This window comes from Heterodontus francisci, chromosome 2 (assembly GCF_036365525.1).
Source record: "Heterodontus francisci isolate sHetFra1 chromosome 2, sHetFra1.hap1, whole genome shotgun sequence".
In the NCBI taxonomy this organism is placed as follows: domain Eukaryota; kingdom Metazoa; phylum Chordata; class Chondrichthyes; order Heterodontiformes; family Heterodontidae; genus Heterodontus; species Heterodontus francisci.
This window is the reverse complement of record NC_090372.1, coordinates 214,419,839-214,438,633: the sequence shown is the minus strand read 5'-3', so window position 1 is coordinate 214,438,633 and position 18,795 is coordinate 214,419,839. Positions and strand designations below refer to the sequence as shown.

The 18,795-nt window shown below is 44.8% G+C and overlaps 1 protein-coding gene across 1 annotated transcript in view; it reads right to left on the bottom strand.

Moving 5' to 3' along the window:
* The window catches only part of recql4 (RecQ helicase-like 4), a 79,488-nt gene that overhangs the window by 22,455 nt on the left and 38,238 nt on the right, over nt 1-18,795 (bottom strand). The window contains exons 11-16 of the mRNA XM_068015737.1: nt 14,204-14,296; nt 12,232-12,368; nt 8,946-9,029; nt 4,197-4,385; nt 2,299-2,481; nt 1,568-1,772 (exon numbers count right to left, since the gene is read on the bottom strand). Coding sequence (XP_067871838.1) covers nt 1,568-1,772; nt 2,299-2,481; nt 4,197-4,385; nt 8,946-9,029; nt 12,232-12,368; nt 14,204-14,296 — 891 coding nt within the window. The remainder of the gene's footprint in view (nt 1-1,567; nt 1,773-2,298; nt 2,482-4,196; nt 4,386-8,945; nt 9,030-12,231; nt 12,369-14,203; nt 14,297-18,795) is intronic.

Sequence of the window (18,795 nt, the reverse complement as noted above, 5' to 3'; positions counted from 1 at the left end):
ATGGGCAGGTAGTCTCCCAGTTGTTGAATACACTGCGCAGGGTTGGCATTGAGCCACACTAAGCAGTTTAATCCCCAGCTGCTACTGGTTTTCATTGATCCGAGAGAGAGTGGCAGACCAAGTGTTACAACTGGCATCAGGACTAACAAGAGAATGATTACAATCGAGTTAAGTATGCAAGTCCGTTGCAAAGATAAATACAAAGCTCATCTAGCTGATCCTATTCTTCCAACCATTAGAACACTGAACTGCCAATTCAGTGATTCCAGAGACCCTCCTTCCACTACCCTAACCAGCATTCTACTTATCAGTCGTAGAATGGTGACAGCACAGAATGAGGCCATTCAGCCTGTCGTGTTCATGCCAGCTCTCTGCAAGAGGAACTCAGCTAGTCCTACTCTCCCGCAGCTCTGCAAATTTTCTCTTTAGTTACTTATCCAATTCCCTTTTAAAAGCCATGATTGAATCTGCCTCCGTCACACTCTCAGATAGTGCATTCCAGATCCTAATGATTCTCTGCATAAAACAGTTTTTCATGTCCCCATTGGTTCTTTTGCCAATCACCTTAAATCGGTGTCCTCTGGTTCGCGACCCTTCTGCCAATGGGAGGGACTCTTCATATGTCATGCTTCCCGACATAAATGTCGAACTTGTCAATTATGAGTTAATACCTGTCTCCTTGTCCTACAATCCAGATATAACTTGGAATAGCACTCCAGTTGGTATTTCACATACCTATGTACAGTCCCCTCTCAATCTCTCCTTTTCAGGCTGACCCTATTCTCATCACTCAGTCCTCTGAAACTAGAGATCAGCCTGGTCTCTTTTTATGCCCCAATCATTGCTAACAGATTTCTCAATGGGATCTTTCAACATTAAGCCCCTAATTTACTTATTTAAGCAGCCAAATGCCTTTTTTAGATGTCCACCTGGGAAGCCTAAAAAAAAAGCTGCACAAATTTAGCAGTGGGATCACGGCTGCACGGACTGGACACATGTTGTACCACTTCCATACTGGTATGTTTGATGACAGGTTTTTTTTCAGCCTTTCATGGCACGTGGGAGTCACTGGCAAGGCCAGCTTTTATTGCTCATCCCTAATTGCCCTTGAACACCTGAGTGGTTTGCTAGGCCATTTCGGGGGGCTGTTCAGAGTCATCCACATTGCTGTGGGTCTGGAATCACATGTAGGCCTGACCAGGTAAGGACAGCAGATTTCCTTCCCTAAAGGGCATTAGTGAACCAGATGGGTTTTTATGACAATCGATGATATTTCATGGTACCATTACTGATTGCATATTTTTATTAATTATTTGAATTTAAATTCCACCAGCTGTCATGGTGGGATTTGAACCTGTGTCCGTAGGGAATTAGCCTGGGTCTCCAGATTACTAACCCAGTGACATTACCACTATTGCCAGACACCGCCTCCCCAAATATGCCAATACCAGGTCCAACACATTTCAATTTCTACCCAAATAATTTATTCTGAACAGCATAATTTCAAAATCTATATTGTATGCCATTTTTCTCACTATCCCCTGCTCATGCAACGTAGAAGTCTTACCCATGGCTTTCTTTCTTTTTGCGAGAATTTCTTCAGCCGTCTCCCCCTCCTCTTTCAGTTCCAATTGTGGCTCCTTCAGCGTAACTCCCTGAAGGCACGTCCGAAGTAGGGCTGCAATGCGGCTGGTCTCCTCTCGCCGGGTGCAGTAGACAATAATGGAATCCAAGGAGGCAAACCTGTCACCTCGGATCAAAGTTACAAGAGCCTAGGGCGAAAACACAGTTAAAGAATTTACTGAAATCCAGTACAGATATAAAACACAACAAAGACCGCTTTTCGGAGGAAAGTATCTACCACCTAGAAGAACAGGGCAGCAGACGCATGGGAACACCACCACTTGCAAGCTCCCCTCCAAGCCGCACACCATCCTGACTTGGAACAATATCGCCATTCCTTCACCGTCGCTGGGTCAAAATCCTGGAACTCCCTCCCTAACAGCACTGTGGGTGTACCTACCTCACATGGACTGCAGTGCTTCAAGGCGGCAGCTCATCACCACCTTCTCAAGGGCATTTAGGGATGGGCAATAAATGCCAGCAATGTCTACATCCCAAAAAACACAGAATAAAAAAGTTGTATGTTCTCCTCGTCTACAAGGCCAGCATTTATTTTACAACGGGGACTATGTTCTCAAACACCCAAAGATTGCAAGTTCTTACCCTGCCAACAGCAAGAACCAAGTTGTTTTCTTTCTCTCACTCCCTCCCATCAAGTGCTATACAGTGCTTTACCTGGTCTCTGTCTCGGTCTGTAGATACACTGAGGAACAAATTGGCTGGCACATCCGCAGAACGTACAGCTATCCCTTCTACCTCCTGGATTCCAAGGTGATGTGCAATGTTCTGGGCTGTTGTTAGTGTGGCAGTGGCTGTTAATCCCAGCAGGCATTTCACTCCCAAACGTTCCTTCAGGACCTGCAGATCAGACACAAAACACATCTACTGAAGAAAGAAAATATTAAGCTACAAATTGCTCTCTAGTGTTACTGATGTTCATAATTTAAACTGAATTTGTTAAGCCACTGGTTGAAGACCTGACATAACCGAGAAAAGACAGAATTTTAATCAGCTTGCTGGCTAACTGACAACAGCAGGAAATAGTTTTCAGTGAGTGACTTTAGCGCACATCTTTATTTCTTTCATTTCCCCCAAAATCTTCTCTCATGTCTTAAAGTTGCTGACTTAGGATACAGTTCCATTGGCACTGACTATCCTCTGCTTCCCGACCCATGTGTCCAGAGGAAGTGGTTTATGTACACTATAAAATTGCTTCATCACATTGAAGGCCTCGATCAGATCACTTAACTTCTAAACTCAAGGGTATACTAGCCATGTTTAATCCAACCTGTCCTCATAATTTAACCTGTTAATCTCTGGTATAATTCTAGTGAATCTGCTGTAATGTATCCATGGTTAAGAGCAAGGAAGTTATGTTGAATTTGTATAAGACACTAGTTTGGCCTCAGCTGGAGTACTGCATCCAGTTCTGGGCGCCGCACTTTAGGAAAGACGCGAGGGCATTGGAGAGAGTACAGAAAAGATTCACGAGAATTGTTCCAGGGATGAGGAATTTCTGTTATGAAAATGAATGAGAAGTTATGACTGTTTCTCTTGGAGAAGAGAAGGCTGAGAGGTGAGTTGATAGAGGTATTCAAAATCATGAGCGGTCTGAACAGAGTAGATAGGGAGAAACTGTTCCCATTCATGAAAGGATTGAAAACGAGAGGGCACAGATTTAAAGTGTTTGGTAAGAGAAGCAAATGTGACAGGAGGAAAAACTTTTTCACGCAGCGAGTGGTTAAGGTCTGGAATGCACTGTCTGAGAACGTGGTGGAGGCAAGTTCAATTGAAGCATTCAAAAGGGAATTAGACAGTTATATGAAAAGGAAGAATGTGAAGGGTTATGGGGAGAAGGCAGGGAATGAAACTGAGGGAATTGCTCTTTTGGGGATCCAGTGTGGACATGATGGGTCGAATGGCCTCCTTCTGCACTGTAACGATTCTATGATTCTGTTAATAGATCCTGCCTGAAGTTTGGTGTCCAAAACTGAACATAATACTCCAGATGGGATCTAGCCAAGGATGTGTACAATTGAAGTATCAGCATCTCACTTCTGTATTCCAACCCTTTGAGATAAAGGGCAACATTCCATTAGGTTTTTTGATTATTTATTGTAGAAGACAGTTGGTAAAATGTATTGTGGTGCTGTAGTATATTACTCAGAAAATTCCAAGGTTTAAATTAGGTCTGTGTCATGTTGGCTCATCACAGCCAGGAGGAGCAATGAGGAGCTGACAACTGGTTGGGGTGACTGGGAATCATTCTGGGTTTCCACTGCTTATTGCTAGCCAATGAGTCCTTCTGGGAAATGCGTCAGGGTGGAAATTGGTCAAGGCCAGCACTGTGGTACCCACCACAGTCAACTCTCAAACTTAGGGTTCCACTTGAAGAATAGGGCACGGGTCTCACACTCCAGCAAGCATATTCAAGAGACGGACAGAAAACAAAACGTAGTTAGATGCTTAATTTGAATTCAGATTATTTCCCTCAAGTTAATTCTGACCACAACTGCACTGCACAAAGGGTCCACCTTCTACAGCACTCCACCAGTGAGTTGCTCCTCCCTTACCTTGCACAGACGGAGGTAGCACGGTCTGAAGTTGTGCGACCATTCCGAGACACAGTGCGCCTCATCGATACATGCAAAAGCCACCGGGGGAAGCTCGTGTGCAGGCGGGAGACAGCTCGATCCAGCCCTGCCACCACCAACTAGCGCCTCTGGGGACAGCAACAGCACATGGACCTTACCGTCTTTCACCTGTGGACTCAAAGTTGAACACATGAGAATTGGAGAAAATATGAAATGACATCCAATTAAATTCAAAAATGTTTCTTACTGCCATCCAGTTTGTTTTAATTTACTTCCTGTCTTTGGGGGTATGTTTTGTGCTAATCAAGTTGAAAGAATTCAGCACTGTCCCACCCAGTGTCAGCACTGAGCATTCTCAGTTAAGGTAAAGCCTCCTCTACTCTGCAGCAATCTGGTTATGCACCTCAACACCACACCCCTCTTACACCATCCATCGAGGAAGTCTTGACAAGTTGCTGCAGTGCATCCTGTAGATCATACTGTAGATGTGCATCTACATTGAGTGTTGTTGGAGCTGCATTCATCCAGGCAAATGCAAAGTATTCCATCATACTCCAGACTTGTGTCTCAAAGGTGATGGAAAGGCTTTGAGGAGTTAGGAGGCGAGTCAGTCGTTGCAGAATACCTAGCCTCTGACCTGCTCCATTTGAGTTTCTGGTAAATAGTGACTCCCAAGATGCTGATGGTGGGCGTTTATAGACATTGGTAATGCCACTGAAAGTCTAACAGCCTCCTCTGACAATCTCTTGTTGGAGATGTCTGGCATTTAAATGGTACAAATGATACTTGCCACTTTTAGCACAAGCCTGACAGGCACAGATTGCTTCATTACTGGGGTAAATGGAAGAAGGTGCCATGTAGTGGTCTGTCACATAACATGGAGAAATAGGAAAGCAAGAAACACCACAAACAAGTCTCTATTTGATCTGTCCCACCTGATCTCCAGGAAACTGCATAACGTTGGTTAGGCCGCATTTGGAGTTCTGTGTGCAGTTCTGGTCGCCGCACTACAGGAAAGATGTGATTAAGCTAGAGAGGGTGCAGAAAAGATTCACAAGGATGTTGCCTGGTTTGGAGGGCTTAAGTTATAAAGAAAGATTGGATAGGCTGGGTCTGTTTTCCCTGGAGCGAAGGAGGCCGAGAGGGGACATGATAGAGATATATAAAATTATGAGAGGCATAGATAATGGGAAGGGAGGGGAAGATGTGTTTGGTAGTGGCATCATGCTGGAGGTGGCGGAAATGGCAGAGGATGATCCTTTGGATATGGAGACTGATGGGGTGGAAAGTGAGGACAAGGGGAACCCTGTCACGGTTCTGGGAGGGAGGGGAAGGATTGAGGGCAGAGGTGCAGGAAATGGGCCGGACACGGTTGAGGGCCCTGTCAACAACAGTGGGGGGGGAATCCTCGGTTAAGGAAAAAGGTCATATCAGAAGCACCGTCATGGAAGGTAGCATCTTCCCCTCCCTTCCCGTCAGCATTCCGAAGGGATCGTTCCCTCCGCGACACCCTAGTCCGCTCCTCCATTACCCCCACCACCTCGTCCCCGTCCCATGGCACCTTCCCCTGCAATCGCAGGAGGTGTAATACCTGCCCATTTACCTCCTCTCTCCTCACTATCCCAGGCCCCAAATACTCCTTTCAGGTGAAGCAGCGATTTACTTGTACTTCTTTCAATGTAGTATACTGTATTCGCTGCTCACAATGTGGTCTCCTCTACATTGGGGAGACCAAGCGCAGACTGGGTGACCGCTTTGCGGAACACCTCCGCTCAGTCCACAAGCAGGACCCTGAGCTTCCGGTTGCTCGCCATTTCAACACTCCCCCCTGCTCTCATGCTCACATCTCTGTCCTGGGATTACTGCAGTGTTCCAGTGAACATCAACGCAAGCTTGAGGAACAGCATCTCATCTACCGATTAGGCACACTACAGCCTGCCGGACTGAACATTGAGTTCAATAATTTCAGAGCATGACAGCCCCCCATTTTACTTATTTTTTCTTTTTTTACATTTTTTTTTTACAATCTTTTTTTTTTGTATTTATTTCATTTCATCTTAGTTTGTTCAGTTTGCTTACCCACTGTTTTTTTCATGTTTGCACTTTCTGCTGTTCAATCTTCAGTCCGTGAACACCTTATCTGTACTAATGCTTTGTCTTTCAACACACCATTAACATATTGTTTGCCTTTGCTCCATGACCTTTTGGTCAGCTATGTGGCCTTGTCCAATCTACACCTTCTCCTTTGTTATCTCTTGCCCCACCCCCACCTCACTTGCTTATAACCTGTGACATTTCTAATATTTGTCAGTTCCGAAGAAGGGTCACTGATCCGAAACGTTAACTCTGCTTTTCTTTCCACAGATGCTGCCAGACCTGCTGAGTGGTACCCAGCCCTGAATTACGCTCCTCCATATTGGCCATGCTTTCACTGGGGTTACTGTGTCGCCACCCACCCACCTCAGTTAACTGAAGTCGTCTCAGCTCTCTCTTCGCATTCCTTCTGTAAGGCTCTATCTTTCTCTCTCTCTCTCTCTCTCCAGTCTTGCTTTTCCTTTCTCCTCTCTCACTCTTTTCTCACATTCCTTCTGGAAGGCTCTCTCTCTCTCTCTCCTCAAATTCAAGTTTCCTCTGTTCCAATTGTATCTTTGCTAGCAATACCCTGTCAGGGTCTACTTCTAACCCGGTTTCTGCTTCTTCAGATTCAAGGGAAAAATGGTTGGCCACTAGCCTTAGGAGTTCAGACTTTCTAGCCTTGGCACAGACAGTGATCCCACACTGCTCGGCCATTTTTCTCAACTCCTCCATGGACAGTGCTTTTAACTTATCCCAAGTTACTTCACCCTGACTTGGGGAGTTACTGACTTCAGTCACAAACATGTTAGTATTCTAGCACACATAAACACAAGAAAACCTGTATTGAAATTTTTTCTCTTTTTTGATTGGGATCAATTTGGCTTCCCACTTGCTCGTTTGTCGTGGGTTAAATGCAGGACGCTAGCCCCCAAGTTTCTGTTACGACCAGGTGAGAAAAGGGTCCAGGGATTCCCTCTCAGCCTGGTTTAACCGTAGCTCCCCCTCACTGAATCCTTGTTCACTGCTTTCCAATTGTAAGGCAAAGAAATCAATCCTACAGGTTTTCATAGATTTAAACAAGAAAGGTGGAATTTATTAACCTTAAACTCTAATCCGGTTAACGACCACGAATACGCGACGCGACCACGCTAGCATGCATACGCGATAAACACACACGCAGATAGAGACAGAAAACGTAGAAAGAATGAAGGGGAAAAGTTTGAGGCAATAGCTGGGTTGTAATTACAGTCCTTTGAGTTCGATGTGGAGTCTTTGGTTGCTGGTAAGTCTTGCCGTTTGTTGGGGTCTAGTACACGCTTTAACTTGTTTCAATGTAGGAGTCTTTTCTCTCGAAGTTTAAGCGACTTCAGTGGGTCCGGAGGTTTGTGAGAAAGCGAGAGTGCGCCAGCCAGGAGAGGCTCTCTTGTTCCAGGTTCAGTCTGTCTGCAGTCTGTCTTCAAACTGTCCTGTGTGCAGTTCAAAAAGCGCCTGGGCCAGCAGGTCAGTCATGTGGCCAGATGGTTTAACCACACCTGCGTTTGTGGATTCACCATCTTAGCAGACACTGAAATGCAAGTTTCCTTACACCTTCAATGTCTGGTGATCAAAATCCATTTGTGTTAATTGGACCAGGGAGCAGTTCCGTTGTCTCTCAAGCACTGTCTCTTAGTATGCAAATGTCCTCCAGCCAAATGTCTGGTGATCTCTTTAAGCAAGTCATTTCTTCACTCCAGCAACAGTTTAAAATCAATGTTCATATGACTAAATTAAAATGCCTTATTCTTGACAGGTGGGGGGGGGGGGGGGGGAGGGTCTCCATGACATCATGGACAGTAACAAGAATGCACTCATACAGGTTTAATTGTTTCATTTTTAAGGCAGTGAGCTAACCATTTCCCATCTCCTAACCCCAACATTTACTGTAAATTAGGAAATTCAAAAGGAGAATCTAACACTTTCGTGACAGAAGTTTTCAGAAGTAAATATTCTCACTGCCCAAAGGCATGAGGCAGCAAAATGTAAAAGAATTAGAAGTATTTGGATGTTTCTGAGAAGTTAATGTTTTCAAGTCTGCATGCAAGAAGGACATAAACCTCCTTCTGAGTATATTCCAGCAGCTGCTTTTGAAATACTGATAACTCCTCAGAATACCTCAGTGATAGTATGCAATGGTTTGCAATGGAGTCACTATTTGCCTCTATGCTAATGACAGCACTGCCACTGATCTAAATGTTTTCATTTAAATGGCACTGGATGACATTTTCTCCAGGTTGTAATGTAAAATGGACATCCAGGTGCACAACAGAGACAGAAATAACAGGGATTCTTTTCATACAAGATACTTATGTATACCATTAAATAACATCACTTAGATACAGCCTAAAAGAATGGTGGAAGCGGATTCTACATGAACTTCCAAAAGGGAACTGAATAAATACTTGAAGGGGAAATATTTGCAGGGTTATGGAGACAAACCAGGAGATTGGAACTAATTGGACAGCTCTTCCAATGATTCGGCAGAGGTAGGATGGGCCAAATAGCTTCCTTCTGTATTGCATGATTCTATAAACAGGTTGAAGAACATTTGCAATGAGATCAGTTCAAAGTTCCCACATTCAATGGCCACAATGAGCCACTAAATTGTCAGCTGACCTTTGCAACAGCTGCTTCTCTCTGTGTCCTTGTCATACTGGAGTGGATACAAACAGCTTTTAGATTAGAAGGAAGCCCCGACACCTGTAGGAATATACAAAGTGGTTTCACGCCAATAACCTGATACAACACAAACTTTAACACTGCATACTATTCATGGTTCCTTCCTAGAGAAATATAAAATAACCCCACACCTGATACACAGTTAAAAAAAAAAATGAATTCATATAGTGCTTTTCATGGCCTCAGGACATCCCAAAGAGCTTCAAAGCCAAATACCTACTCTGAAATGTAGTCACTGTTGTAATGTAGGAAACAAATTGTCTTCAGCAAGATCCCACAACAGCAATGACACAAATGACCAGATTTTTCAGTTCTACAAAAGGCCCCTCAGAAAATGCTGCCTGACCTGAGTATTTCCAGAATTTGTTTATATTTCAGATTTCCAGCATCTACAGTACTTTGCCTTTATATCCATTTAGTGATGTTAACAGAGGTATAAATGATGGCAGTAACACTACCTCATACAAAATACACATCGTTTAGGTCTATGACTGAGAAGCAACTGAAAAGGGGATTAGTACATTATCTGGTCGTGGGGTGAAATATACTTCATTATTTGTTTTGTTAACAGTCATGAGACTGAACAGAACTGGAGTCTTGGATATAAAAACAGAAAGTGCTCGAAATACTCAGTAGGTCTGGCAGCATCTGTGGAGAGAGAAACAGAGTTGATGTTTCAGGTCTGTGACCTTTCATCAGAACCTCGATGACTGTTTTGGGTTACTAATTAGACCAATACGTTGAGGAACCAACTAGAAAATAGGCTATCCTAGACTGGGTATTGTGCAATGAGAAAGGATTAATTAACAATCTTGTTGTGAGGGGTCCCTTGGGGAGGAACGACCATAACATGATAGAATTCTTCATTAAGATGGAGGGTGAAGTAGTTGAATCCGAAACTAGGGTCCTGAATCTAAATAAATGAAACTACGAAGGTATGAGGCGTGAGTTGGCCATGGTAGATTGGGGAACTTTACTAAAAGGGTTGACGGTGGATAGGCAATGGATAATATTTAAAGAACGTGTGCATGAATTACAACAATTATTCATTCCTGTCTGGCTCAAAAATAAAACCGGAAAGGTGACTCAACCATGGCTTACAAAAGAAATTAGGGATAATATTTGATTCAAAGAGGAGGCATATAAAATTGCTAGAAAAAGCAGCAAATCTAAGGATTGGGAGCAGTTTAGAATTCAGCAAAGGAGGATAAAGAGGTTGATTAAGCGGGGGAAAATACAGTATGAGAGAAAACTTGCAGGGAACATAAAAACTGACTGTAAAAGCTTCTATAAATGTGAAGAGTAAAAGAGGAGTGAAGACAAATGTGCCTTTACAGTCAGAAATAAGGGAAATTATAATGGGGAACAAAAAAATGGCAGAACAATTAAACACATACTTTGGTTCTGTCTTCACAAAGGAGGACACAAATAATCTCCCAGAAATGTTAGGGAACCAAAGGTCTAATGAGAGGGAGGAACTGAAGGAGTATTTGTAAAAACTAGTGCAAGGGAAATTAATGGGGTTTAAAGGCTGACAAATCCCCAGGGCCCTGACAAATCTACATCCCACAGTACTAAAGGAAGTGGCCCTGGAAATAGTGGATGCATTGGTGGTCATCTTCCAAAATTCTATGGACTCTGGAGCAGTTCCTACAGATTAGAGGGTGGCAAATGTAACCCCACTATTTAAAAAAAGGAGGGAGAGAAAAAACAGGGAACTACAGACCAGTTAGCCTTACATCAGTAGTGGGGAAAATGCTAGAGTCTATTATAAAGGATGTGATAGCAGAACACCTGGAGAGCATAAATGGGATTAGGCAAAGTCAGCATGGGTTAATCAAAGAGAAATCATGCTTAACAAATCTACAGGAATTTTTTGAGGATGTAACTAGTAGAATAGATAAGGGAGAACCAGTGGATGTGGTGTATTTGGATTTTCAGAAGGCTTTTGATAAGGTCCCACATAAGAGGTTAGTGTGCAAAATTAAAGCACATGGGATTGGGGGTAATATACTGGCATGGATTGAGAATTGGTTGACAGACAAGAAACAGAGAGTAGGAATAAATGGGTCTTTTTCCAGGTGGCAGGCAGTGACTAGTGAGGTACCGCAGGGATCAGTGCTTGGGCCTCAGCTATTCACAATATATATTAATGACTTGGGTGAGGGAACTAAACGTAAAATGGAACTAAATGTAACATTTCCAAGTTTGCAGACAACACAAAGCTGGTGGGGGTGGGGGGGAAGGGAATGTAAGCTGTGATTTGGACAAGTTGGGTGAGTGGGCAAATGCATGGCAGATGCCGTATAATGTGGATAAATGTGAGGTTATCCACTTTGGTTGTAGAAACAGAAATGCAGATTATCTGAACGGTGATAGATTAGCAAAGCGGGAGGTGCAAAGAGAACTGGGTGTCCTTGTACACCAGTCGCTGAAAACAAGCATTCAGGTGCAGCAAGCAATTAGGAAGGCAAATGGCATGTTGGCCTTCATTGCAAGAGGATTTGAGTATAGGAGCAACGAATGTCTTACTGCAGTTATACAGGGCCTTGGTGAGACCACATCCGGAGTATTGTGTGCAGTTTTGGTCTCCTTATCTGAGGAAGGATGTTCTTGCCTTGGAGGGAGTGCAAAGAAGATTTACTAGGTTGATTCCTAGGATGGCAGGATTGACGTATGAGGAGAGATTGGGTCGACTAGGCCTATATTACTAGAGTTTAGAAGAATGAGGGGGGGGATCTCATAGAAACCTATAAAATTCGAACAGGACTAGACGGGCGAGGTGCAGGGAGGATGTTCCCGATGGCTGGGGAGTCCAGAACCAGGAATCACAGTCTCAGGATACGGGGTGTGCCATTTAGAACCGAGATGAGGAGAAATTTCTTCACTCAGAGGGTGGTGAACCTGTGGAATTCCCTACCACAGAAGGCAGTGGAGGCCAAGTCATTAAATATATTCAAGAAGGAGATAAATATATTTCTTAATGCCAAAGGGATCAAGGGATATGGGGAGAAAGCGGGAACAGGGTACTGAATTAGACGATCAGCCATGATATTTTTTGAATGGCGGAGCAGGCTGAAGAGCCGAATGGCCTACTTCTGCTCTTATTTTCTATGTTTCTAACAAGGGCTGTGTTTTTTTAAATTTGAGAATGCAATCAGGGCTACTCCTTAAAAACAAATGGGCATTAAAAAAAAACTAAAAAAGAAACTGAAAACCTCACCTGGTCATCCATCAGTGAGACAAGAGGTGAAACCACTAAGGTGATGCACTTTGACCTCTTGGCGTACAGGTACGCAGGCAACTGGTAGCAAAATGATTTCCCCATTCCAGTGGAGAGCACAACCAAAGTAGAAAGACCTTGTTTGGGGCAGAAAACAGACACCATAAGAGAGCATCAGAAACCTCTGAAAGTATTGTAATCAACAACTTTGGTTTTTAATTATTTGGTTGAGTTGAAGTCGGTTTACATGCTGAAGCACAGAGGAGATGTGACCTGCTTTTAAAATATAAAGCATTCAAGGGATCAAGAATTCAGGACAGACTGGAGCCTTGACACTGATAGACTTTCCCTCTCCTTCCTTCCCACCTCTTGCAGCTCCCACATTCCATCCAAGTGCCCACACCTTTCCTCCTTCTGGCTGGAGGACTTACTTTGAGTCTGGGTTTCAATATACTGTCAACAATTACTTTTATAAGCAGACTTCCCAGCTCAGTGGTCTTTTAAAGAAGTGATTCTACCCACTCCATAACAGTTCCCCATCCTATCCCCTCCAATCCTCTGCATTTTAGCAATTCTCTCCAAAACCATTCCATAACCCTTACTCCCTCACAGTAGTTCGACATAGTGCAACCATTATCTTCCAACTTCACATCTGATGACCAACCCCCAACCAATTGTCCTGAGCCCACTAATCCCAGATCTCCCTTCCTTAATACCCACTGAATCCAGCAGCCTATTGCTTCCAAAAGCTTTAAGACATGTTGTTCCTGGTTCCCACTTTCCTGGACCCCTTTCTCAGTATGCTCACTGCCAGAATCCATCTCCAAGCTTCCATAACCCTCTATCAAGGTCCTAAATTCTCCCACATCCCAAGATCAATCTCCCAAATCTTGAGAGAATAGGAAAGAATTTTCATGCTCTGGGAGTAGAGAACCAAGGATTCCCTCCCAATGCTCCAGCACTGCCTATCCCTTCCCACTGAACCCTGAGCCACCTGCCACGTTCAATTTTTATGAGTCTAATGCAACCTAACCAGTGGGTCCTCAAAGTGAGGTCGCCAACAAAAAAAGGTAATTCTGTTCTTTTCTATTACTTAATGTGAAGTCAGGAGCAGGAGGAATTCCTTCCTTCTGGCTCCACAGCAATATTGTGGGACGCTGTAGACTCTTCCATCTCCTGTTTTCCTTGCCATCACCACCCCACTTTCCCACATACTTCGGACCTAACCAGGGGCCGCAGCTGGCCCAAAGTAATCTCCTCCAAACCGAAGATCACTGTCAGGATGCCGAATTTGTGTCCATAGCTGACTAGTTCCAAACAGATGAGCCCCAAGGCTGAATTTTGATCAGGCCTCGGGCCCATCGCTTTGGGAGCAGAGATCGTTCTCTGTACCTAGTTTCGATCGGCAAACAGGTCTTCTCCAATTCCCCCCAATGATATTCCTCTTCTCCCTGTGCCATATGCCTTCTCTGTATCGCACACTTTGAAAAAGGCAAGACATGAAATTGAGTATGGAGATAAACAAACATCACAATGCCACAACATTTTGTAATAAAAGCACAATTTTGCTTCAATCATAAATCAGTGATAATTAATGCAAACACCATCAGATATATTTTCATGTGCATTCTTTAAATGGGGTTTTGATGCAGTAGACAGATAGGGAGAAACTTTCCACTAGCAGGAAGATCAGTAACTAGAGGCCACAGATTTAAAATAATTGGCAAAAGAAATAAATAAGGGATGAGGATTTTTTTTTTTTACACACAGTGAGTTGTTGTGATCTGGAATGCACTGCTTGAAAGGGTAGAGGAAACAGATTCAACAGTAACTTTCAAAAGGGGATTGGTCTCCTTCTCTACTGTATAATACTAGGTAATTGAGGAGATAGATGGGATTCACCTACTATTGCTACTAGTAAGTACAATATGAAATGTGATCACGTAGCCTGAAAAATTCCTTTCTCACGTACCTGATAAGATCCTCATAACGGTTAATTCCTGCCCTGGTCTGAATGAATGGTACCCGAGCTCCGACAGGGCTTCGTGGACCTCTGCTGGAGTAGCTGACAAAGAGGGTAAAAACATTACTAAAATGAAGTGCAGCCCAAATCCTTACTTGTGTGTGTCAGCTGTGGCTCAGTTGGTAGCACACTCACTGCTAAGTCAGAAGGCTGTGGGTTCCAGTCCCACTCCAGAGCCTTGAACACAAAATCCAGGCTGACAGTCCCAGTATAGCACTGATAGGAGTGCTGCACTGTCAGAGGTACCATATTTCAGATGAGACATTAAACAGAGGTCCTCCAGTCTGCTCTCACAGGTGGATATAAAAGATCCTGTGGTTCTATTTCAACAGAACAAGGGAATTATCCCTGGTTTCCTGGCTAACATCCCTCAATCAACATCACAAAAACAGATTATCTGGTCATTATCACTTAGCAGTTTGTGGCAGCTTGCTGTGTGCAAACTGGCTGCCACGTTTCTTACAGCACAACAGTGACTACACTTAAAGTGCTTCATCGGCTGTAAAGCTCTTTGGGACATCCTGAGGTTACAGAAGGCGCTACAGAAATGCAAAACTTACTTTTCTTTCTTACTTTTTTCTTCCTATTTCAACACTGAAGAAGCTTGACATCATCCAGGACAAAGCAGCCCCATTGATTGGGACCCCATCCACCATTTTAAACATTCACTCCCTCCACCAGTGCACTGTGGCAGCAGTGTGTACCATCTACAAGATGCACTGCAGCAACTTGCCAAGGCTTCTTCGACAGCACCTTCCAAACCCGCAACCTCTACCACCTTGAAGGTCAAGGGCAGCAAACGCATGGGAACACCACCATCTACAAGTTCCCCTCCAAGCCATGAACCACCCTGACTTGGAACTGTATTAGAACTAAAAGGCGGAGGTGGAGGCATAGTGGTATTGTCACTGGACTAGTAACCCAGAGACCCAGGATATTGATCTGGGGATATGGGTTCAAATCCCACCTCAGCAGAAGGTGGAATTTGAATTCAATTAATAAATCTGGAACTAAAAAGCTCGTCTAAATGATGGCCATGAAACCATTGTCGATTGTTGTAAAAACCCATCTGGTTCACTAATATCCTTCAGGGAAGGAAATCTGCTGTCCTGACCTGGTCTGACCTACGTGGCTCCAGACCCACAGCAATGTGGCTGACTCTTACATGCCCTCTGAAATGTCCTAGCAAGACACTCAGTTCGACCTAACCGCTACGAAATCAATAAAAAAGAATGAAATCGGACGGACCACCCGGCATCGACCTAGGCACCGGAAACGACAATGGCAAACCTAGCCCTGTCGACCCTGCAAAGTCCTCCTTACTGGGGCTTGTGCCAAAGTTGGGAGAGCTGTCCCACAGACTGGTCAAGCAACAGCCTGACAGAGTTATACTCATGGAACCATATCTGACAATGACCCACCGGCAGGACAGAGCCAGCAGAGGTGGTGGCACAATGGTATATAGCCGGGAGGAAGCTGCCCTGGGAGTCCTCAACATCGACTCCAGACCCCACAAAGTCTCATGGCATCAGGTCAAACATGGACAACGAAACCTCCTGCTGATTACCACCTACCGCGCTCCCTCAGCTGATGAATGAGTACTCCTCCATGTTGAACACCACTTGGAGGAAGCACTGAGGGTGGCAAGGGCACAGAATGTACTCTGGGTGGGGGACTTCAATGTCCATCATCAAGAGTGGCTTGGTAGCACCGCTACTGACAGAGCTGGCCAAGTCCTTTAAAGGACATAGCTGCTAGACTGGGTATACGGCAGGTGGTGAGGGAACCAAGAGGGAAAAACATACTTGACCTCGTCCTCACCAATCTGCCTGCCACAGATGCATCTGTCCATGACAGTATTGGTAGGAGCGACCACCGCACAGCCCTTGTGGAGACGAAGTCCGCCTGCACACTGAGGATACCCTCCATCGTGTTGTGTGACACTACCACCGTGCTAAATGGGATAGATTTCGAACAGATCTAGCAATGCAAAACTGGGCATCCATGAGGCGCTGTTGTACTCAACCACAATCTGTAACCTCATGGCCCAGCATATCCCCCACTCTACCATTATCATCAAGCCAGGAGACCAACCTTGGTTCAAAGAAGAGTGCAGAAGGGCATGCCAGGAGCAGCAACAGGCACACCTCAAAATGAGGTGTCAACCTGGTGAAGCTACAACACAGGACTATCTGCGTGCAAAATTGTGTAAGCAGCATGCAATAGACAGAGCTAAGCGATCCCATAACCAATGGATTAGGTCTAAGCTGTGCAGTCCTGCCACATCCAGCTGTGAATTGTGGTGCACAATTAAACAACTAACTGGAGGAGGTGGCTCCACAAATATCCCCATCCTCAATGATGGGGGAGCCCAGCACATCAGTGCGAAAGATAAGGCAGAAGCATTTGCAACAATCTTCAGCCAGAAGTGACGCGTCGATGATCCATCTCGGCCCCCTCCTGAAGTCCCCATCATCACAGATTCCAGACTTCAGCCAATTCGATTCACTCTGCGTAATATCAAGAAACGACTGAAGGCACTGGATACTGCAAAGGCTATGGGCCCTGACGATATTCTGGCAATAGTACTGAAGACCTGTGCTCCAGAACTTGCCGCGCCCCTAGCCAAGCTGTTCCAGTACAGCTACAACACTGGCATCTACCCTGCAATGTGGAAAATTGCCCAGGTATGTCCTGTACACAAAAAGCAGGACAAGTCCAACCCAGCCAATTACCGCCCCATCAGCCTACCCTCAATCAGTAAAGTGACAGAAGGTGTCATCAACAGTGCCATCAAGTGGCACTTGCTTAGCAATAACCTGCTCTGTGACGCTCAGTTTGGGTTCCGCCAAGGCCACTCAGCTCCTGACCCCATTACAGCCTTGGTTCAAATATGGACAAAAGAGCTAAACTCGAGGTGAGGTGAGAGTGACTGCCCTTGACATCAAGTCAGCAGTTGACCGAGTTTGGCATTAAGGAGCCCTAGTAAAACTGAAGTCAATGGGAATCGGGGGAAAACTCTCCGCTAGTTGAGGTCATACCTAGCGCAAAGGAAGATGGTTGTGGTTGTTGAAGGTCAATCATCTGAGCTCCAGGACATCACTGCAGGAGTTCCTCAGGGTAGTGTCTTAGGCCCAACCATCTTCAGCTGCTTCAACAATTACCTTCCTTCAATCATAAGGTCAGAAGTGGGGATGTTCGCTGATGATTGCACAATGTTCAGCACCATTCGCAACTCCTCAGATACTGAAGCAGTCCGTCTAGAAATGCAGCAAGACTTGGACAATATCCAGGCTTGGGCTGAGAAGTGGCAAGTAACATTCGCGTCACACAAGTGCCAGACAATGACCATCTCCAACAAGAGAGAATCTAACCATCTCCCCTTGACATTCAACGGCATTACCATTGCTGAATCCCCCACTATCAACATCTTGGGGGTTACCATTGACCAGAAACTGAACTGGAGTAGTCATATAAATACCATGGCTACAAGAGCAGGTCAGAGGCTAGGAATCCTGCAACAAGTAACTCATCTCCTGACTCCCCAAAGCCTGACCATCATCTACAAGGCACAAGTCAGGAGTGTGATGGAATATTCTCCATTTGCCTGGATGGGTGCAGCTCCAACAACACTCAAGAAGCTCGACACCATCCAGGACAAAGCAGCCCGCTTGATTGGCACCCTATCCACAAACATTCACTCGCTCCATCACCAACGCATAGTGGCAGCAGTGTGTACCATCTACAAGATGCACTGCAGCAACGCACCAAGGCTCTTTAGACAACACCTTCCAAACCCGCGATCTTTACCAACTGGAAGGACAAGGGCAGCAGAAGCAGGGGAACACCACCACCTGCAAGATCCCCTCCAAGTCAACACCATCCTGACTTGGAACTATTTCGCTGTTCCTTCACTGTCACTGGGTCAAAATCCTGGAACTCCCTTCCTAACAGCACTGTGGGTATACCTACCTCACATGGACTGCAGCGGTTCAAGAAGGCAGCTCACCATCACCTTCTCAAGGGCAATTAGGGATGGGCAATAAATGCTGGCCTGGCCAGCGATGCTCACATCCCATGAATGAATAAAAAATAACTGCAGTTCCTTCACTGTTGCTGGGTCAAAATTCTGGATTTCCCTCCTTAGCAGCACTGTGGGTGTACCTACATCGTATGGACTGCAGCAGTTCACGAAAACAGCTCACCCCCACCTTCTCAAGGGCAATTAGGGTTGGGCAATACCAGTGATGATCGAACCCATGAATGAATATTTTAAAAAATCTATATTTTTTTCCACAAATAAGAGCCTCGCTCCTCCTCATCCACTATTTATTCTGTCCTTGATTTGGTGGGAAGGAGTGTGCCACTTATTGAGATGTCAACCAACAGTAAAAAGATTGGAATAAAAACAAAACACTGCAGATGCTGGAAATCTGAAATAAAAACAAAGTGCTGGAAATACTGAGCAGGTCAGGTAGCATCTGTGGAGACAGAAGCAGAGTTAACATTTCAGGTCTGTGACCTTTCATCAGAACTGGTAA